This window comes from Nestor notabilis, unplaced genomic scaffold, assembly GCF_000696875.1.
Source record: "Nestor notabilis isolate BGI_N333 unplaced genomic scaffold, ASM69687v1 scaffold9338, whole genome shotgun sequence".
NCBI lineage: Eukaryota > Metazoa > Chordata > Aves > Psittaciformes > Psittacidae > Nestor > Nestor notabilis.
Window position 1 is genome coordinate 1 of NW_009938698.1, and position 22,374 is coordinate 22,374.

At 38.9% G+C, this 22,374-nt stretch overlaps 1 protein-coding gene across 1 annotated transcript in view; it reads left to right on the top strand.

Moving 5' to 3' along the window:
• The first annotated feature begins 1,045 nt into the window (after positions 1-1,045).
• ATP2A2 (ATPase, Ca++ transporting, cardiac muscle, slow twitch 2) overlaps positions 1,046-22,374 on the top strand; it is a 44,090-nt gene continuing 22,761 nt past the window's right edge. Inside the window, exons 1-5 of the mRNA XM_010019468.1 lie at positions 1,046-1,058; positions 1,149-1,231; positions 7,744-7,848; positions 10,329-10,467; positions 22,351-22,374. The exon at positions 22,351-22,374 is cut by the window's right edge and continues 81 nt beyond it. Of these exons, the coding sequence (XP_010017770.1) occupies positions 10,380-10,467; positions 22,351-22,374 (112 nt within the window). The 5' untranslated portion in view covers positions 1,046-1,058; positions 1,149-1,231; positions 7,744-7,848; positions 10,329-10,379. The remainder of the gene's footprint in view (positions 1,059-1,148; positions 1,232-7,743; positions 7,849-10,328; positions 10,468-22,350) is intronic.

Sequence of the window (22,374 nt, forward strand, 5' to 3'; positions counted from 1 at the left end):
GTCTTCCCCCCTTCCTCTCCGCTCCTTTTTCCACCCCTTTCCTCTTTTTAGCTCATCCTTCCCAGGGCCCTGTTTCGAGGCCTAAACGCGTGTGTATTTGCGAAGCCGGCATCTCTTACAGGACCCGGAATAGGAGCGAGGGAGAGAAGATGGCTGACTTGAACTCCACCTCGTGGGTTTCTTTCATACCCCGAGCTCACAGGGCTGCTTTGGGAAGGAGGATGTCACCTCCGTTTCCTTTCACCTTAGCGGTGGGAAATCTTCTTCCAGTCTGAAATGAAGCCCTGTGGGGTTGTTTATTTATTATTTTAATGTGGTTTTCGCCCGTCTTGACCTTCATTTTACCCCGCTTTTCAGTGCCTTTCCGTCCCTTATTTTACATTCTTCTCTCGAGTCGGGGCACAGAATCCAGACGATGTTTCTTCTTTTTTATTCCTTACTGCTTGCCCTTCCCCGTTTGAATTCCCATGCTGTTGTATAAAACTGAAAAGCTATGAGAAAATTAGACGGTTGGGTTTGGGTTTTTTTAGCTTCAACACTGCTTTTTTGCCTCTTGGATTTACTAAATCTAGTTGCGAGGAAATGGAAGGGAGAGCAGAAATAAGAAAATGCCCTTAAAATGGAGGAAATAGTTCGAAATACATTGAACCAAGTTTGTTGTTTGAGGTTTTTTTAAGTGAATGTGGAGGAAAACCTTTGTCAGAAAGCGTTTGAAAAGCATTTTGAGCCTTTGACCCTTTGTGTGCAGCAACAGCAGAAGTCCCACAGCTGGCTGGAGTGATGACTTGGCTGAATTGTAACCCTTGGCACATTCCGGCTAACCTCTATGTGTGTTAGAATGCAAAACCATCAGGCCTATTCAGATGCTTTAATGAAAAGAGCCACCTTAACGGGGCTTCCAGTATGTCTCTTAAATCCAACCCAGTTGAGCGTGCAAACCAGGAACGGTATCTGGTGGATGCCTTGCAATGCTTTCTAATGTGTTTCTCCAATGGTCTCTTTTCTTTGACATGCTTCCTGGAAAAATCTTCCCCTGACAGAGTTACCAGCAGAGGAGGGTAAGTGTGTTCATGAAATCTGCTAATTCTTGTTATTAATTCATCATTTTTTAATTGTGCATAACTAAATGGCTTTGTTACATATTGCAGGAAAAACCTTACTTGAGCTTGTGATTGAACAGTTTGAAGACTTGCTAGTTAGAATTCTGTTGCTGGCAGCTTGCATATCTTTTGTAAGTATGATTTTTTTATTTCATAGGCTTTTGTATAACAGAATGACAATGTCTAGGAGCTGTATGTACTCAAGTTACTCTTTCTCAAAAGGCAGAAGTGTAAGACAAAAGTAAATTGCTCTCTTTTAAATTAGTTGCCGTGTGCAGAGGTTTCCATGTTGCTGGAAACCAAAATTTCAGAGGATCTTTCATTGCATGAGTCATAAGTATGTAACTACACTTGACAGGTATTTTAGAAAGTGCTTCTCATTCAACCCAGTTTGCTTATTCGAGGTGGGATTTCCCAATGCTTTTGTTGGCTTTGAAAACTAACCTTGAGTAAGTGTTTAACTGGACATTCTTCTTGCCTTTGAGTTAATCGTTATCAAGCTCAATGTATAATCATTGGAAGACATTTTTGGATGCAAGGCAGACTGTAAATAGAATTTACATGGCGTATATTCCAGTTGCCTTCCCTTCCTGATAATAGCAAGGTGACAGTTGTTGCTTTTGACAGTGACAAGAATGATGACGGCTGTGATGGCACCATTGTTGACCAAATTTGGTAACTGACCTTTGAATAGTCTAGTCATTTAAATGGACATCTTGCTTTACATACAGGATTGAAAGAACAAGAACAATTTTAACTTTTATTAATTTTAAAAGCATGTTTCTGCAGTCTTTCTACCTAATATGTAAAGGGTATGTGTTTGCTGAAAAACTGGGAAGGAAGGTAAAGGCTAAGTATGGAAGGAAGATGAAGGCTGTATGTCTTGGAGAGCTGGACAACAGAAACAGAAGTGTCCAGGGTATTAAATTGTTTACGTAGGAGAAAAAGCTTATAGTGGACTTTGCCCTGGAGTTGTAATTAACTACTTTAGGGAAAATAAATGCTGCGGCTCTTGGGGGGAGTGGAAATTGTGGTGACCCTTTAGCTAAGGGCAAACTAATTAGGATGGTCAGAGGAGAATGTACTCTGGAGCTGTTCTGTTTGATGGGGGAGGGTTGCTTTGTTGTGGCTGCTGCAGCACATATACTGTATTGCTTTTCTTCCACCCAGAGAGGCTTCAGCTGTCCCCACACCGACACTTCTCAAAGTGTTTTGGATTTTGGTATGCATGTACCATCACCAGTTGAACAATGACTGGTGGCGTTGGTCTTGACCATGGAGACAGATGTGCTTTACTCACTCTTCTGTTTCCTGGGGACTAAATCAGGCTGGCTATAGAAAATTGAATAAACAGGTCATTCAAAAGCTTTTTTTTTTCCTCTTCTTTCCCATTTTCCCCTCCCAGAGGGTAAGAAGGGGATGTATTTCTGTACCTGAAGAGGCGTGACTTTCATCTCATGAGATGAAGGACAGTGCAGAAGTTTGTTAGCCTTTCAAGCCAAGGTACATTATTTGGCTTTATTACAGCCAAGTAAGTGGAAAATCAAATTCACCAAACTTTAAGCTTTCATTGTTGAATCTCAGTAAGTACAATACCAGACTGACAGAGGTCATAGAACGTACACTGCCAAGCCCTCTTTGAAAACTTGATTAGTATCTGAATTCAGTTTCTTTTTCAGTATGCTTAATTTTCCTATCTAATTAAGAGGAGACTGTATTTTAATGGAGTGTGGGATAGATCTGGGTTCTGTGCAACTGGCATGGTATATGACCTTGGGCTACTGCTCTGCCTTTTCTGTCTCCTATTTGAGAGCTACTATAAACTGACATTAGTAGTGAAGATTTTCTTTTGATGAAATCTTAAAAAAAAAAAAAAGAGATATAATTTTAGTACTTTAAAAAACTTTCTATTTCTGGCTTTTTCCTTGCTCAGAAGGTGATCATCTATTGTCTGTATGAGAAAGAGGATCTTGAGGTATATAGATCACCCTTGTTTTGCATTGTGGAAGCTTTTCTGGTGACTGTGTTATGATCATAAATGATGTTAGGTTTTTACTATTGTGAGTAACTGCACAGAAACAGCCATTTTTAACAATCTGCATTAGATTCTTGTGCAGAAACATCCTTTCTTACGTACAACATAAACTTCTTTGTTCAAAGTGCCTTTTGTGTCCTCTACTTGCACACCCCCTGTCAGGTATGTGTCAGTAAAATGAATCAGACTAACAGCTGAATCTGTGTCACCCTGGCTGATTGGAGGGGTCATATGCTGTGTGTTTGTTGGCTGTAGATACTGTGTCCTGTGTTCCAAGTCAGAACTGCTGTTACAGATGTGTCTAGTTAGTAAAAGCCTTAAGTATGGCTTTTGAAGAGAAACAATATAAATAATTTCTTATGGTGAGTAAATCTATGTATAGGCTTGGACTTTGTCTCAGTGTTCTATGAAGCCTACACAGAAGTAAACCTGTAGAGTGTATCTCAGCAGTTCAAGGGCCTTCACAGCTTGACTCTCTATGTGCAAGTAAGAGGATGTTTAATTTTCCATAAACTATGGCTTTTAATTCTTGCTGCTTGTGTAGCATGTACTCAGTTCTACACTATTTACATAAAAGAACAGCTTTTCCTTGCTGTGTAAATGACAAGTTGCAAGATGTTAATTGTGCATCTGATGTACAGCTTTTCTTTGGTAAAGTAAACTTGCTTTAAAGAGTGATGTATGCTTAACCATGCAATCTTATCTTTGGACTTCACATAGAGTGAATTTTCTTCTACAAGATGCAGCACAGACTATAAGCTTTACCCAAACCTTAAGTATTAATACAACATCCTAAGAGCATTGTGATTGTTCTGGGAATATTTTCTAGTAGTGGCTATCCGTATTTAGATTAAATCAATATATTGTGATTTAGTCTAGAGATGATTCTAGTCTGTAAATTAGCATAAGTATAACCTAATCTCTGTTAAAAGGTGAGAAAGCTACTCTTACAGGAAGTAAGATGTGCCAGCAAAACCAGGCGGGCTTTGCCCTGAAATCACCCCAAAACCTACCTGTCAGTAGCAGTGACTATGTGGCGCAAGATAAGGATTGCTGTAGAACATTACACTGACATGCTTTCAGCTAAACTCAGGTTACTCAATAGCAGTCAAGGTACCAGCTGATGGGAAGGGGTGATTAAAACTGTGAGAAGTGATTGTGATTGCATTTTACTTTGTAGAAATCAAATTGTTGGTGCTATGTATCTTTTTCATTTCCTTATTGTTACACTAAACACAGGAACGTGTTTATTTTCAGAAATACAGAGTAGCAATTATCTGATGGGTGCTATTAATCTGCTAACCTGGTAAAATTCTTGTACTTATATGTGTGGTCAAACTCTCTTAGATTGTTTTTTTTGGTGGTTTCCTTTTCCCATCCTGTCCTTGGGTAGCAAATAAAAATCTCCGCTGAATGATTTTCCCATCCTGTCCAGAATGTACTAAATCTCGATTCACAGTATCATGTGAGAAGAAAGCTCTTAAAAGCAGTCCATAGTTTTACATGACCTGCTTTAATTAGTCCAGATCTGTTAGGATGAGATCTTACTCACCCAGCCTGCTTCTAAGTTTCCATTGTCAAAAGGAAAACCAAACAAATATCCTTGTTATGTTGCTGACAACAAACTGTTTGCTTTTCCTCTGTTAGTGGCAAGCAGGTACAGCCTGCTGGGCAACCCAGTTCTATCCTGAAACTTCCATTCTTTTATTCTATTTGTTACTTAATGGTAAGTAGTCATCTGAGGCAACTTGCCTCCATAACTTACCTGACAATACAGAGATAATTAACTTAGAGAAGTGCAGAAAGCTGTAAGGACACTCCTGTTCTAGCTGTTTGCATCAGTAGCTATCTCATTGCTGGCTGTCTTCTACATTGTACCTCTGACCCCTTTTTACAAAGAACTGTGAAAACTTAAGTGCTATTTGCCTGACATTGTGTATTTTATAGTATCTTGCAGGTCTACCCCATTAGACTTTGATTAAAATAGACTGAAAGCCATAGCTCTAGCAATCCTAAAGCAAATATGCTGAATGAAAGTTGTTCTTTAAGCTGCTGCTTACGTTGTCTGCTGGTATAGAACTTCTATGTCTTGCTGTTAGTTTCCCTTTATATTTTCAGACTTGCATTTCTCTTAAGCAATTATCATACTCTCCAGCCACTCTTCTAAGCTTCTTAAATGCATGCTAACTTTACTTATTGACCATACTGTCTGAACAGTACATTGGAGATCAATGACCTGGAAATTAAGCTGTTCTGTGTGTGAGTCTTAAAGTGATGAGGGCAGAAATATGGTGGGGCCCTTCTGAGTAGCAGTCAAATTAAACATCTCTCACTGCAAACCACTCCAGGGTCTTAGAAGTGTACTGGTGGAAACTTTGACAAGGACTCAATGCCTTTGACAAGAATTGTCTGGTCTCTACCAGGCTTCAGCATATGATCTGTTGTTAGTAAAAACGCCTAGTTAAATACTTGTATTCCTTGTTCTGCTTTCTCTTTGGGTTTTCCTGTGGTTTTGTTTTTACTTCAGGCTACTATAAAATAATAAACCTCGTCTGTTACAGTAGTACATGCTCTATATCACTAGTATCCTACATGGAGTATTAATATAGCTGTAATCTGCTATGAAAAACCCAAGATCTCATAATGTATTCTGTTATTTCTATGCCTATATTTACTAAAACATTCTAGAACTAGAGCTTGGGTCATTCCACTGTTAGTAATTGTGTGGAAACCTTTTAGGGGGAGAAACGTGTGTTGCTGCCTTCCAGGTTTAATTAGATACTTCATTTTAATCTGGTCACAGATGGATAATATTGCCAAAAAACCCAAACCACAAAGATCTAAACCATCAGATCTGTACTGTCAGGATCTCTAAGCTGAGTTCCTGTGCTCTTTTTGAAATAATGGCTTACTGAAAGAAGAGATCCCTTGAAAACTTAATTTTGGTTCTCCTTGACATACTTGGATCTTGCTGTCCTTGTACCTACTTTCCTTACCTCTTAAAGTTGCAGGTTTTCTCAGTGTTGTTTTACAAGACACGTGGTCTTCAATCTGAAAGGATTATGGTTTAGCATTGTGTAAAGCAGATGTTTTATTGCAGTTAACCTTTTAGGTGCCTGCTCTGTTACAAACATCACAAAATGATTGAATTTACTTGCTTTGTTGGAAGCAAAATGGGCTCTGCAGAATTCCAATAAAGAAAGGGAGGGGAGAAACAGATACTGAGCAGCTTTTCTGATGGCAGTGTGACCTTCTTAAATGCTAAGAAAATTGGAAATGTACCATTAGCCTTTTGTGTAGCTACATGGGAGGCAGCAGTGCTGGTGCAGAATAAAAGCTGTCCATGAAATAAGGGGTGATGTGTGGAGTGAAGACTACAGTGTAGACAGTGTAGGCTGCTCTAGCAGGTCAAATGGCTAAACTTGTCACTGGGGGTTGGAGATGAGTGGTGTGAGAGGAGGGGAGAAAAACTGAGATAGAGTGTAAGAGATCCTAACTAAATCCCTTCTCCAGAGGGATTACACAGACCCTTAAAATGTGTTGCCAGTTGGGAAGTTTCAGTCTTATTGATCATTACCTGGATCTTACAAGTTTATCCTTTTTGTAATAAAAATCTGTTGTTGCGTTGCCTTTGCTTGACAGTCTGTTTTGTGCTTGAGGCTTTCATGCTGCTGCTCCTTCCTTTTAACATCCTGGAGTGTTTCACAATTGAGCAATAGCTCTGAGCAGCATGTTGGTGGAATTATGGCGCTCGCTTTAGTAACGGTTTGCTCGCTGCAGTCTTCTAGTGATTCAGAGTGCTGTTGCCTGACTACCAGCCCTAATTATCTCAACACGTTGTTCCTATTTACTGTCACTTTCCAGGCTTCCTGTTGCTCAACATGTTGACGAAAAAGCTCTTCCTCTCTGGTCATATTAGTTTGACTTTCAGTAATGACAGAACACTGCAGAGGCCCTGACATACCCATTCAAGTCAAGTGAATGGCAGGAGGCTAAAACTAGAGTGTCATTCTAAAGCAAATGAAGTAAAATAAAACATGTGGAGCCTTTCAAGCAAGTCCTCAAGTTGATTTACTTTTTGAAATCTTTAAAATCCAGTTTTTGGTTTTACCACCTACTCAGCTCAGAATTCAACTTCAGATGTAACTATACAATTCACTTGGATGCTTCAATAAGACACTACTTATGTTTAAATAACTTACAAGGCTGTTTCCATTTGTGTGTCTGAGTTATTAGTGAAAAACAATTAACTTGGTTAAAATTCAGATTCTCCAAAGTTTTACTGCTTTAAGTAGTCAAAATAATCTGTCTGTATCCTGCAGCTATTGTCGCAACTTCTGCTTTCATTTGTGAAGCAAAAGTAGTAATCTGTTACCCAGATAAATAGCTTGCTCCTTTAAAAAAGCAGCCTTGGAAATGAACTCTGTACTGTAGTAAAGATTCTCTTTCTCCTTTTCCGCTGCATATTGCTAGCTCATTCATGAACTACAGAACTACACCTTAGAAGGTTGAGGGGTTTCCAGAGTTACTCAGCTGAAACTTACCAGGTCCCAAGTTTGCAAAGTGTGTAAATTGTTAAGTAATTTAAATCATTTGTTTCTCTTTCAGGTCCTGGCCTGGTTTGAAGAAGGTGAAGAAACAATCACAGCATTTGTAGAGCCTTTTGTAATCTTACTCATCTTAGTAGCTAATGCAATTGTGGGAGTGTGGCAGGTATGCAGCTACTTTTGCAATGTCAAATCACAGATGTTTGGCGTTTTCTTGGTTTAAAAGGAAGGACTATAAAGTGTAATGTCAGGTGCTTCATACAATGCGAGTAATCTGTGTTACTAACTTTAGATTCCCGAGAGTCAACATACCATAAAACTTGTGCACAGAAAATGTTGACTTAAAGGTAAAATGAAAGCTTCAAAAGTATTGCCAAAAAGGCAAAGTGCCCATCAGTGTGTTTGGCCCCACACTGGTGAACACATGGACGGGGTAGTCCAGAATGAAGGAAATAAATCTTGCAAAGCCAGAAAACAATCAATTGGATCAGCTTGCAACAAAGGGTAGTTGTCCCAGCTAAGGAGCAGAGGATGGAACACTTGTAATCTAGGTTCTTCTGTTTCCTCTCGAGACACGTGCTATGTTTTAGTACATTTATTAATACAGTATTAATTCTTCCTGTTCAGTTACTATTGTACCTACTAAGTGTACATATGAAGATTGCATGTCTGTCAAAAGGCAGAAGCTTCTTTTGAAAATGTCTACATACCATGAAATTTCTCCTTCATTATCAGCTGTGATATCAATCAGATGGCTTTTTATAAATCATATGGGCAGTAATAGCAGTAACACATTCTAACACTTCTTGAGATGCCAGAACAAAATGGTTCACAGAACTTCAGGTTACTATTTTGATCACTTCAGACAGGGTGTGTTTTATTAGAATTGTTTTTCTACAGATGAAAGTTTTCCTAAGATTTTTAGGGTAATTTAAGTTCTTTGTAAGGTTGGTTTTGATGGTTGGTTGGCTGGTGTTAATGTGACAGTTACTTGCTATCTTAGCACATTAGGTTTCATGCTTAAAAAGTGAACCTGTCAATAACAGAAATTAAGAGGAGCCCTGTTAAGAGGTTAGAACATGTTAGGAACCTACACACTGGAAGCCACGAGAAGAGGCAGTGAGTGCCATTGCTGCACATTCCTGTGCTCTGCTCTGTACTAGCCCAAGTAAGCTGGCTGAGGACTAACCCTGGAAAAACTCCATTGTTAGCAGCTTGCTGTGTAGCTGCTAGAGCTGGTATGGAGGGAAGAGGTAATGTTGATCAGGGGATGACAGCATTGCCCCTTAAGTGGCATTTTCTATTCAAATCTTCATAAAGCAATTGTGCAAGAATTAATCTTTAACTTGAAGCTTTGAGTTACAATTCTGCATGTAGTAATTTTAAGTAGGAAATGTAAGGTAAAGCTATATAGTATGAGGATTTTCTTCTGTGGTTGCATACATTGTAGGAAACAACTTTTTTTTTTTTCCAGATATGATAGTGTGCAAAGAATACATATATATACATGCAATATAGATGTATACATAAATTTACATGCAGTGAACTGAATTGTGAAACAATTGCTGTACAGCTTAAATGACTCATTCCCTTGTCTTAATGGGCATGGAAAATAAGTCACAGTACATAGTCTCCACCCATAAATGTATCTGTTTCTACAGGTACTGGATGTGAGCAACTGAGTCATTGCCTTAGATCTGCCCTCCTCAACCTTTCCTCTCACATGTGCTTTTCCCAAAGTGCCATCTGCTAGAACTTCAGTGATCAGCAAGATAGTCTTAACTACCATGACATCAAGCAACAAACTGAACAAAGGGATGTAGTCTTAACACACTGAGCTGGCTGTCCCAGCTGAATCATAGCATTGTTCAGGTTGGGAAAGACCTTTAAGATCATTGAGTCCAACCACTAGCCTAGCACTGCCAGGTCCCCCATTAAACCGTGTCCCTAAGTGCCACATCTACATGTCTTTTCAACACCTCCAGGGATGTAGTGACTCAACCATTTCCCTGGGCAGCCTGTTCCAATGCTTGACAATCCTTTTGGTGAAGGAATTTTTCCTAATGTCTGATTTAAACTTGCCCTGGTGCAACTTTAAGGCTGTTGCCTCTTGTCCTATCACTTCTTACCTGGGATAAGAGACCAGCAGCCACCTTGCTGCAACCTCCTTTCAAGTGCAACCCTTGATTTCTATCAGTAAGTGAAATTCAGTAGTGTTAGTCCACTCCAGTCTGAGTCCAAGCTGCTCCAACTGGTAAGATGCACCTAAGACAAGACTATATCCATGAGCCTTATTTCTGCTTAGTGCTTTTTTTTTTTTTCCTGAAGTCAAAAAGCATCCGTATGTTACATAGAACTCTTTGTGTGGTCTCCCTGTAACAAGACACAGCAGATACTCTTGGTGGGAAATGCTGCAGGATTTGAACAAACAACTTGTAGATTGTAAATGCCCTCTAATATCTGAACTATGTTGTAATAATTTCCATTCAGCAGCCTCATAAGGGGAGAGGTCACATAATTTTCTGTATTAATAAATGTAACTGAGCTGAGTCACCAGTATTCATATAATTATATGAAAAGTCAGATCTGACACATGTATTTTTTCCTGGAGGGCTTTTAAAATCGCACATTTTTGCTGTCTTTTAGGAAAGAAATGCTGAAAATGCTATTGAAGCTCTTAAAGAATATGAACCAGAAATGGGCAAAGTGTATCGACAAGACCGAAAAAGTGTACAGAGGATTAAAGCAAGAGACATTGTCCCAGGTGATATTGTAGAAGTGGCAGGTAAGACTCATTTCTGTACTGCACACATGTATTAGCACAGTAGTGTAAAAGTGTTGTGGGGGCTTATCTTAATGATTTGATGCCCTGGGGGGAGTTTTCAAAGACACGGAAGTATGTGCTTTCATTTAAGAACTATCTTCCTTCTCTTCATCTGTAATTACTTTAAATGTGCATTTGCACTGAGGGGATTGTTTTTCAAATTGCCACTTAGTTTAATTGGTAGGTCTGAAAGCAAAGCATCTTAATTGGAGCACAGGTTTAACACTTGTCAGGGCTATTTTCTAAAGTCTAGTTTCAGAGTGTCTTAACTTGCCTGTTTTCTATCAAAATGCTCTTTTCCTTGCTCTTAAATATGTTTGGTTTCCTTAGGTTCTGGAATGCAGAGATACTTACTTTGGTTTTAGTCATGCTCTGCTCTTTGTCTAAGGAAAGATAAGGTTTTTTCCAACTCTGATGCTTGTAGTAGCAGTGCCTTTCAAATTCTCTTACAAATGTCTTCCTCTGTCCTCTCAGCCGGTATGACTATCACGTGACATCATTGTTTTCTCATCTTTCACAATTCTTTATTGCTTCTTTCACCTATTTCAGTGTAGGAGACCACAAATAGAGAACTATACAAAGCAGAGCTTCCTGTTTCTCCAGTGTAAGCATTTGAAGTACCAGTCTTAGAAGACTGGACTATTGCATCCAGCTTTCTAATAACTTAGATTTGCCCTAAAAGGTATACCTTCATTTGGAAGAAGTGCAAAAATAGAAGTATTATATGCTTACATCTAAAACGCCTTCATTTTGGTGATAAAGCCACACCAATCACTTATTCTTTAAACTGAACCTGTCAGTGACTAATGTTTCCTATTCCATCCCAGATAAAACTAGGTGATTCTTGTAGAGTGTCAGGACTGATTGCCTACTCATATTTTGTAGGTCATCATCAACTGTTAAGTGAGTGATTGTTCCTTTGGGAACAATTTAGGGTGTACATCAAGCTTTCTTTGCACTAGTGTCACTTTGCTTTTAGAGGTGGTAGCTGTCTCAAGAGGAGATAAATATATACCCTTAAACTTGACTATCCTCCTATTTTAATTAGCAGGCAGAGAGAGTATGCACTCAAAATGAAGTTGGTGTTGGCTCTCTGCCCAGCTTTCATTTCTTGAGAAGCTTTAACATTCACTGAGCCCTGTCTGGAGCCTCAGTTTTGTGCATAGGATGATTCAGCTGCAGCAGCCCTGGCTGTGGAAGTTCAGAGTGTGAATCTCATGAAGGCTGAAGCTAGTTTCCTCTTAGCATCTGTTGGTGAGGAACAAGTACAAATACAAAGTGCTGATAGCTGAAATAAAGGGTGAATTGTGATACCTTGTCACTTACTCAGCTGTTTTGACTCACTATTGCTGCACTGTACAGTCGAATCCGTGAGTTCTGCAATGAGATTTGGTTTCAGCAGCTGGCATTTTTTGTGTCCTTTTGAGGCAAACAGAACTGTATAAATTACAGATTCTGCAGTAAATTTCTACAAGTCTATCCTTTTTTTAAATGTCAGCAATAGAATGGTAGTTTTGGAAGCAGTTTATATCCTGGGAATACACTGAGGTTGTGTTTTTTGGTACTTCAAACAGTATTGGTAGAATTGTAAAGTGACTATGTATTTTGGGCTGGTTTGGGGTATCTCACTAAGGAAAGGTGCTGGATTTTGCTGCTCTGCCAGGTGTCTAGAGCACAGCAAGTTTTCTGCTTGATTCTTGCTATTTTGGAAGAGGTAGAGGACAAACTTAAAAATTAGTATGCTCATATAGGGAAACAACCCAACTTTATGACTGTCTGTTAAGGTAGGTGATCTAGCTTGTGGCTTGGTTGTAGAAGTTCATGCTGCTTAAAATATTTTAGCTTGGGGCTGATGACACAAGAGTTTGTCTTAAGCACTCAGCATGTTTTTCTTACATCGACAAATATGATCAACCGCAGCTTTAAGTGAAGGTAACTAAGTGTAAGTCATGTGGATGTTTAACACAGAAGTGCTTCAGTGAACTCTTGATAGTGAAACATTAAATTCTAACTTGTAGCTAGACAATGATGAAATTTTAATTGTAATCAAGCTCAGAAAAGCCACCAAACAAGCAAAGAAGAGCAAGACACTATGTACCAGCGTTAGTGTCAAGACCTGGAGGTGAGAGAGACTGTGTGCATGCCTCTGCCTCAAGTGCAAGAGTATTGTGATGGCCTTTGACATGGTGTTTGCAAAAAGATGACCATGTAGGGAAGTGACAGAGCACTTCATACTGGGATACATATCTGGGTATGGAATTCTAGGCAAAGTGCCAATGACATTTGTGTGTCCAGGCAAATGTCTTTCAACCGAGTGGCATAAATAACCAGGTGATAGGTTTCTTCCCGATGCTGATACCTAATTTTGAACAACTTTGTACAGATCTTCCATTACAGCATAGTTGTAGTTAATGTTATAACAGCTTTGTTAATTTGAAGTGGGTTTGACACAGAAAGAAGTCTTCGTTGCAGGAACTGGTAGATTGGAAAAGGGGAAATGTATTTGCCTCTTTACATTGCAGGAGTTTCCTGAGAATAAGTAGCATTGAACCATTTCCAAAATCATTTGGTATTTTCAGTAGTTTTGAACCCATTAAAGATAATCCGGTTGGTTTAGCATAAGCCAAAGACAGTGCAATAATGGTTTGTGCTATTACTTTTTCTTCTGGCTCCCTAGGCTATTTGTGGAGTTTGACTGCATTCATTATATAGACTATTCACTCTGCCTCATGGCCTTCTAGAATAAAGCTCCTGGAAGATGTTTTCTTTAAGTGATCAGTTGACAGAGGAGTGGAAGCTGGTTTATTTGACTAGAAGTAATAGGGAGAAACTGCAGGACTGCATTGTCACCTTGTAGTAAATACAGAATAACCTGAATTAGATGATCCCTCAATATCTACCTCTATTAGGTAGATAACCTAATGTCTTGCTTGTCTCTTGGGGATCAGTGTGCATACAGATACTGCAGAACACTATGAGCAGTTACTGGTCCTTGTGCTCAGTAGTTAATAAATTCAACAGAAATCCTACACTAAAATGCAGGTGTATGAGCTGACGCTATAGTCCATGTTTGCTCAGAGAATGTGCAGGCATGAATCTCTTAACTGTATGTTTGGAAGAATTTCTTCCATGTCCTCTTAAGCAGATACAGTGGAAAAGATACTGTTCTACCAACAGGAACTCTCCAGGATGAAGCTGGGCTTACAAGTTTGGGCTGTATGCCTTAAATTTGCCTGCAGACCTTTGGTGGGCATAGTTCAGAACTGTAGTGTGTGAGGGTTACTAAGCTACACTGTTTGTTTCTTAGAATTGATGAACTGAAAAAAAGGCCAGATGCTGTCCTCAAATGGCTTTGCTGTTTGCCTGTCTTAAATGGATTATCTTGCTGCTAATAAAAGCTTAAGTTACTGAGGGGGTGCACTCTAGATGTCTAACTAGTGGCTATCTTAACAGATTAAAGATGTCCTTTGTTTTAGTTGAGGGATTTTTTTTGCTTTGGTTGAAGTAACATTTTAAACAGAAACTTCAAGCAGCATGGCTTTAGTTCTTAGAGGTTTTGTATGAAGTCCAGTAGGACAAGTTGGGATAAACTGGTTGCAAATAATTTTGTTTTAAAGAAGCACATTTGGGAACAGAAGCTGTCTTTGTCCACTTCCATTGTATTTCCTGGTCTAAAATACTTTATTTTCAATACATTGTATCTGACTTTCTGTAACTTAATAAATGAATGTACATCAGTTGTAATCTGTAACTGACCAAACAGGAGCCACAGTAGTTTCTCCTTTCTCTGCAGTGTAGAATGATGGTTCTTGTCATCCATTCTTACATCTGTAAGTACTCAATGGCTTAAAAATACACACGGAGTTCCCAGGACCTGTTGCTTATTAATTAGTGTGTATTCCACAAGACTTAGCTTTAAGATTATACCTGGCATAAAGCATGCAAGAACTACTTTCTGAGGCTTTTACTTCTAACTGCAGAGTACCTTAAGACTCTTCCTAAAGCACAGATGCCTTTATAATTGAGGAAAGATAAATTTTGGGGTGAAGGAGATGGGGAAGGAAGGTTCTTAAACTGAATTACTTCAAACACCAGTGTGGTTATGAAGAGCTACAGGTTCTTCCTGCTAGTATAGGCAGTGAACATCGGTGTTGAGGATCTCACTCTAAAACATCAGGGTCTTTGTGCCTGTGTTACTTTTCTAAATAGCTAGAATCAATTTTCAGACTTGGTACTAGAGATGCAGGTTTGGTTTTTTGTAAGTATTGAGATTAGGGGAAAAAACAATGAAAAGGAGGAGGAAGACCTAATTCCAGAACGGTGTCCTACCAGAGGCTGTCCTAAAAGCATACTGCTGAGAGGATCACTTGATACACAAAAAAGTTGACTGCAAGCTAGTTTGGGTTTTGTTCTGTTTTTTCATTATTGTAAATAAAATTGTGTAAATTGTTTGGCTTGCACATATTTTGCTTTTTCCATAAAGTACTGCTTTTGAACCAGAAAAAATACAGAAGTAAGATCAGTGGTTGATAAACACACCTACAAGTGGTGCATAAATCCGTGAGCTTCAGCAAGCATTTTGGCTGTCAAACACAAACACATCAGAGGCAGTTGTGAGATAACCAGATACTGTCCAAACTCCACTGTACACTCCACTGAAATCTGGAAGTAGGTGAGGTTCAACTGAGGACACAGCCTAAACTTGTGTCACTTTGAAAACACATCAACTTGCAAAACACATCTCCAGTTTTTCCCCTCAGTTGGTGTAGTATTTTCCTCCAGAGTTACCAAACTGTCAGGTAAAACCAATGAAACTGTGTTTTAATTGAATTCAGAATATGTCTGATATTCTATACTCTGATTAGTATCAATACTGCAGTTGGGTTTTAAGATAACCACAAGTAGTACTGACCAAATACTTGAACATCAAGATAATGTTCTGTTAATACCGTATCACCCTGGCAAAGCAAGGCTGAAGACGACTTGCACTCAGAGCTATAACACACCTTCTGGGATTCTTACTACTTGTTCCAGTGTTGTCCAAATGCAGCCTACCTTGGAAACAGGGCTTCAGCTTTGATGTGAAGATGGCTTTGTTCTCTACTTGATCTGGCAAAAGTTAAAACTTAATTTACCACTTTGTTCTTTCTGCTATTTTTATAGGCTGATCACAAGAGTTTTTAATCTAGAAAACAGGTGATATAAATAGAACCACTAATTAAAAGCTAAAGGTAGATAAATTCAGATTAAAGTGCAGACTTATAGGCAGGGTCCGTTGGCACAGTTTATTCAGTGTTCTGGTGCCCCCTTCAGAGAGAGTGACACTTAAAGTGTGTTTGTACAAAACAAGAAGAAATACAATAGAAATAATTCAAGTCTTATGCACTATTTAACACAGTATATAGATTTTTCTCATGAACGTTGTCTAATCTGTAACACGCATCATAAAACCAAAGAATTAATTTATGCAAATGTATTGTTTTGTCATCCTGGCAGTAAAAGCAAATGGTGTTTTACTGGTATGGTTAAAATTGTATGGACCAGTGCTATTAGATTAATTTTCAGAAAAAGCTGTATTTTAGTGCTTTGGAATGGAAGCTCAGACTTAAGATATATTTCATAGTAGCTCTTCTAACTTTGACAATTTGATTCTCTTGGCCTTGTATGAAGGTGTAGGTGGACTCAATAATCTTCCTGTTCTGTAGAGCTTCTCATTTTTTGGTAGCATTTTATTATACCCTGTTCAGGAAGTGTTAAATACTTAAAATCTTTTACTATGGGAGAAAAATGAGGTTTCTGATAGTCTAACGATATGAAACACAATAGGAAGATGAGATTGTGTGCACGCAAAAGGGGAAGAGGGGCTAAGCTGAGCTTCTGTTAAGGAAGTTTAATATATAAAGCAGTTGTGCTGCGACAGCTGTACTTCTGAATACAAGCAGTTGTTCTGGTCAGGTGTAAGCTTTAACTGTTTCTGTCCCCTGGCAGAAACAATGCTCAGTTCTGCTTGATCTAAGTACGTAGCATCACATATGTGTTATTTTAAGCCTACTCATTTCAATTCTTAAACCTTAAGATGATACCCATGCTTAATGTAGGAAGCTTCAGTTGCCTCAGTTTATTAGTAAATGTTCGCACAGTGGTGCGTCCTCTAATTTAGAGGGTAAGAAACTTAACTTGGGGCAAGAGAGGGGACTTTGGAATAACTGACTCTTCTAGGAAGCTAAAGATCTCATTAGGAAAAGTGGATTAAATAACTGTACCCACAGTAATATGTAATGTTGAAACAAAGACAAGAGTTGCTAACACAATGTGGGTTTTCTTTGGCAAAAAAATTAATACTTATTCCTTTCCCTTTTAATGGTAAAACCCTGTGCATGGTGTATTTTGAATCAGGAATGTTTTAATAGCAGTGTGGTAGGTTATATCTGCAGAACTTGCTAGTATTTCTACCCTAGCCTGATGGAATTAGAGCATCCTAATGGAGCAGAAGAAAAACCACAGTGTCTTTTTGTAGACCTGGAACATGTAACAAACCTTAGACTATTGAGACACTTGTATATAAGGAAGGGGTGGAACGACATAATTTTATACTTTTCTTTTTTCCTGTCCTCTCCATTTGGTGTTTTCTGGCAGGTTTTTTGGGAATCTTCTTACTCGCTTTCAGGAACTGTTGTTTGTGTTCCTGAATTGTTCAACCACGTGTTGAAATAGTATCCCAGTTCTTCAGAACTTGCCTAAAAATTAGTTGTAAAATTGGGCAGCAGTGGTAGAATAGTTTCAAACTGTACTGATAATCTTTATTGCTAAAGTCCAGTTCCAGCCCCAATCTGCTGATAGCAGATACAGGTTGATACTAGCTTTGGTTAATGATAAACATAAATAAGAAGGTTTTAAGTACGTATTGCTTATGAACAACTATTCCAGCTTCTACAGGAAAAATTACTCTGATTTACTGTGATCACTTAGATGGGCTGTTTGCAAACATGTAACTTTCTTTGCTAAGAAGATAAATTGTTCTTGCAATGCTGATATTAACATAAAAAGGAAGCAAAACTTTCCACTTTATAATGTACCTGTCTGTGAACCTCCTCTTAGCAAGTGGGAGGGACCAGAGGCAGTTAACAAAGCTGATATCAGTGTTCAAAGTACACATTTAAAGCAGTAGTTTCATTTTGAGGGCTCTTTTATATATCATAGTGGTTTCTTGGGGGTAAAGTTAGTACCGGTTCCCGCGGCTACAGTCGCCAGCAATTTTGGTTAGAAGATCTATAATGTCATGCGAAACTTGAAAGATAAATATAGTCTTGTTGTAGTCTAAAGTTCTTTGTTGATACCCAGATGTAGCTAAAAATATAACAGGGACTGAAATCCACACAGCTTTGATAAGCTTATTTCCCCTCCAGCTTCACCGTTCATAGAAACGTGCCTCAGTACTTCTGCCCATCTTCCTGTGCTGCTTAAACCACAGGCTGATGTAGCCTGCAACACGCCAATAGTACATTTTGGCTGTAGAGGTCTCCCCATGTCTGAAACAATATTTTGACCAAATTCTGAAATGAAATGTTTAGTAGTATTGCTGTCTTGGAAACTGGTAAAGTAAAAGGGTTGTCAGCACTCAAATGAAATACCTAGATGATGAGCTGATCATTTTAGTCAAGGATTTGGTCACTACGTGCTATTAAATAGAGACCAACATTGCTTAATATATTCTATATTTGAAGTTGATTTGGAGACTTGAATCCTCTTCCCTTTCATGGCAGCTTTGCAAATTGAACAGGGCAGTTTGTGTGTTGGATTGTCCTTAAAGATTAGTTCATGAGGAAGCCCCTTCATGGGGAACTGCAATCATTTCTGCAAGTGCACACCTGCTTTGATGTGCTCTGTTGATAAGTAGGGTGAAATCAAACATACATATAAATTACTGTCCATATAGAGTGGAAATTGACCTGTGACATTGCCACAGCATTGGGAGGAGTAAGATAAGATGTGGAGAGCTTTGAACTTGAGAAGAAATGCTACAGTGTTAAATGTCATTAGTGGGAATCTTGGTGATATAACGTTGCTAATCAGATTGGTAGCTGAAGAATCCAGGATTTTCAGATATTCAGTTGTCTGTATTTTCAGTGAAGGAGCATGACTTGTTTAAAGTAATTGACATAAGCTTTAAAAATTCACATCACAACTAAATACCACTCCAGGTTTGACCAAGGAGTGGAAACTTTAATATTCTGCTTCAGTACAGACTCATACACAGTTAAATAAATGGCTATTTATTCTCTTTTACCCCTTACAGGGTCCAGGTTGTTTTAAACAGATTCCTTTATTGTGTGGTAAATCTCACTATAAAAATTGTAAGAGTATTTTGTGCATGAATAAAAGGATTCTATGAATAAAGCTGTAATGATTTGAACCAAACTGTACTCCTGCTCTTTCAAGAAGCAGTCTTATTTTGTGGTTAGAAGGGCTGTTTCATCAGTAGTTAAACGTTTGGCTGCACTGTGCTTTAAGGGATATGTACCTGGGCAGTTTTGAAAGCAGCTGGTTTGATTTCTTCAGAGGTGTTGTAGAAATCAAGTGACTATTTAGGATTTTAAAACCTGTGGTTAAAATAATGGATGAAGATACTTCTGCGACAGACTTGGGAATGTATCAATTTAGACTGTAGCAGCTCTCTACTTAGCAATGTTAATACATATTCACCTTCTAATTTCTTTCAAGCCTTGGGTCGTACTTTTATTGATTCTGTGGACTTGTACTTAAACAACCCCCCCAATTTCTTTCCTGTGTTGAGGTGTATGGAAAAAGCCTTCTACTTTGAGATGAGATGTGCACTAAACCGCTCCCTAAAAATTTCCTGTGGGTTCCTATCTACCATAGTATGATTTCCTATGTATATTCAGTTTCAGTTATGCTCATGAAAGCATCTTCAAGACTGTAAATGACTTCTTGTTGGAGCTGGTTTTTTCCTAAGAGCTGCCTAAAATAGTTCTGTAACTGACCCTGATGTACAGCTTTCCTGCCTATTGGAAATGCCTTGAATGTTTTACTCTAGCCTTCTCAGGCAGAGAAGGTGTCGTGGTTTAAGCCCAGCCGGCACCTTGGAACCACGCAGCCGCTCGCTCACTCCCCCCCCCTTTTTCTTCCTCCCCCCCGCTCCCGGAGGGATGGGGAGGAGAATCGGAGGAATGTAACTCCCACAGGTTGAGATAACAGCTCTCCAGTAACTAAGGTATAATACAAACCACTACTGCTACCAATAATAATGATAAGAGGAATAACAAGGGAAACGGACACAACCGCTCACCACCCGCCGACCGATACCCAGCCCGACCCGAGCAGCGATCTGGGCCTTCCGGGTAACTCCCCCCAGTTTCTATACTGGGCATGACGTGCTGTGGTATGGAATAGCCCTTTGGCCAGTTTGGGTCAGGTGTCCTGCCTCTGCTTCCTCCTGGCTTCCCCTCCTCTCTGGCAAAGCATGAGACTGAGAAAGTCCTTGGTCAGAGTAAACATTACTTAGCAACAACTAAAAACATCGGTGTTATCAGCGTTGTTCCCAGACTGAAAGTCAAAAACACAGCACTGCACCAGCTACTAAGAAGGCGAAAAAATGACTGCTACAGCTGAACCCAGGACAGAAGGTGATTGAGTAATGTGTCCTGTCTTAAGTTGTTGAGAGAAACATAGAAAGCTGCAGTATCCTAGTAAATTTAACACTTCAGTTCTGGTCGTTCAGACAATTGATAATGATGGTGGTGGTTTTCATGGACATACTGATGCTTGGTTATCAGTTGTCTGCTAGAGCAGGGATCTCTCCTAGTCTGAACAGCTCTGAGCTGTTCAGAAGAAATAGGTTGGAAAATCACTTGTAAACTTTGCCATATGTTCTGTCCAGTTACTGGAATGTTTTAGGATTATTTTGGAACAGCTGCTTTTTTGTGCTACTGTTAAATAAATACTTATTTAACAGTATTGTCACATGTGGTAGTGTGTCTGAGTTGGCTGTAGTTTTCCAGCTGCTTTAAGTGCTTTGAAAATGTGTATGCAGATTGGCAGGGGTTACACCACACTGTGCTGAAGTATTAGCCTGTTGTTCAGCGATATCTGAAAACCAGCTGTTACTATATGTCTGCATCTAAACCTCCTCATGACATCAAGAGAGCATATTGAATAGTTTTGCCATTTTTGGTCTAGGTCACCATTTGTCTGATGCTATTTTCCCTTGCTGCTCAAGGGCATCGTGGCTTAAATTAGTTTTCACATACTATAATGATACAGAAAGGGAATTGGTGGTGATTTATTGGATCCCTTCATATACAAATACTTACAAAAATAGGTAGTTAAGTCTACAAGTAAGACTATGCAATCTTTTGCTGATTTTAATGGTTGGGATTTCTTTGACCTTACAAGAAGTCATATGGTGCAAGTTTACTTAACATTTGAAACAGCTCTTGAATTCTCTTCAGTGTTTTGTTGCATAGTTTTTGTGTGAGTGGTTGTATGTTCTATGGCTGTAACACCACAGTGGAGTTTCTCATGGTTGTTATTTGTTAATGTGCATTATTGCTGTTAGTTGCATAAGCAGTTCCTGCAGGAATTGCAGCTTGTTTTAATTTTACTGCAGGGACACAGACTCCATCTACTGAGAAGATCAGCTTTTTATGAGTTAGTTAATCTCCATTGTCTGTTTCCTTCCATTATTTTATCATAAAAAGGAAGTTGAAGCTTGAATACATGCAGTGCTAAATTACATTAAGAATGTTTGATTATACACATTCATCAGCAATATTGACATACAGAATGTAGAACTCCCAATATGAGTCAGAAACGTGATTCTCATTAATAAGCTTTAGCACAAGTTAATTTGCATGCAGCCATTTATTTACAGTAGTCACAAAATGGTGGAGATTTAGCTCTTAAAAACTAGGAAAAGTTAGAGAAGAGGAAGTAAGGTGGAAGAATTAATTCTGGGATGACAGATGCTGGAGCCACACAGCTCTGGCAACTGCCATCTTCAGGAGTGTGCTGTTAGCATCCTGTATCTCCTGTTCCCTTGGTGTCTCAAACACCCTTCCCCTCCCGCCCCCCCAGTCTTCTTATCTGCAAAGTAGAACTATATATGACAAGATAAACATAGAATAGAGTGCTGTGAAAATTCTAACTGGGATATGGATTGTGGTATGTTTAATAAGTATTACTGAAGAATAAAGCTAGTGTATGACCTGAAATTAACTCCTAACTCGGAAACATCTGACAGTATCGAAGGATAACATTAAAAGAGCATATTTGCAGAAGCATGTTATTCTCATAATTGGTGCCAAAGAAAAGGAAAATACAACTTCTTTTAGTTTCTACATAAATGTGAATAACATTCTGATCTTTGGAGAGCAAAGGACTTGCTTTGGGCATAGAGAAAACCACCTGACAACTTTCCAGGACCAGTCATCCTGAAAAGGAAACTTGACACACTTTAGCTCTGGGGTTTGGCTTTTTATTAATACATATTCTGAAATAGATATCTTTCTCTTGACAATATTTTCCCTTTGCTTTCAAGTGGTAATCATGTGATTAGAAAAACAATCCAGTGATTTACAACTTCTTTCTTTGAGGTTAGATAGGGGTAGAGATCTTGAGGGCAAATCTCAATTGCAGAAGTATATTGGATACTCAGAAAATTGGAGGATTGCAAACCACAGAAGTAGTAATAAACTGTTGGTAATCTCAGTCATCTGGATGATTACTGGAAAATGGTTTTCCTGGCTGATGGAGGTAAATAGTATGCTTGGTTAGAAATCTCTCGGATAACAACATTCTAACTTTGTCTTGTTCATTTCTTTGTAGTTGGAGACAAGGTTCCTGCTGGTC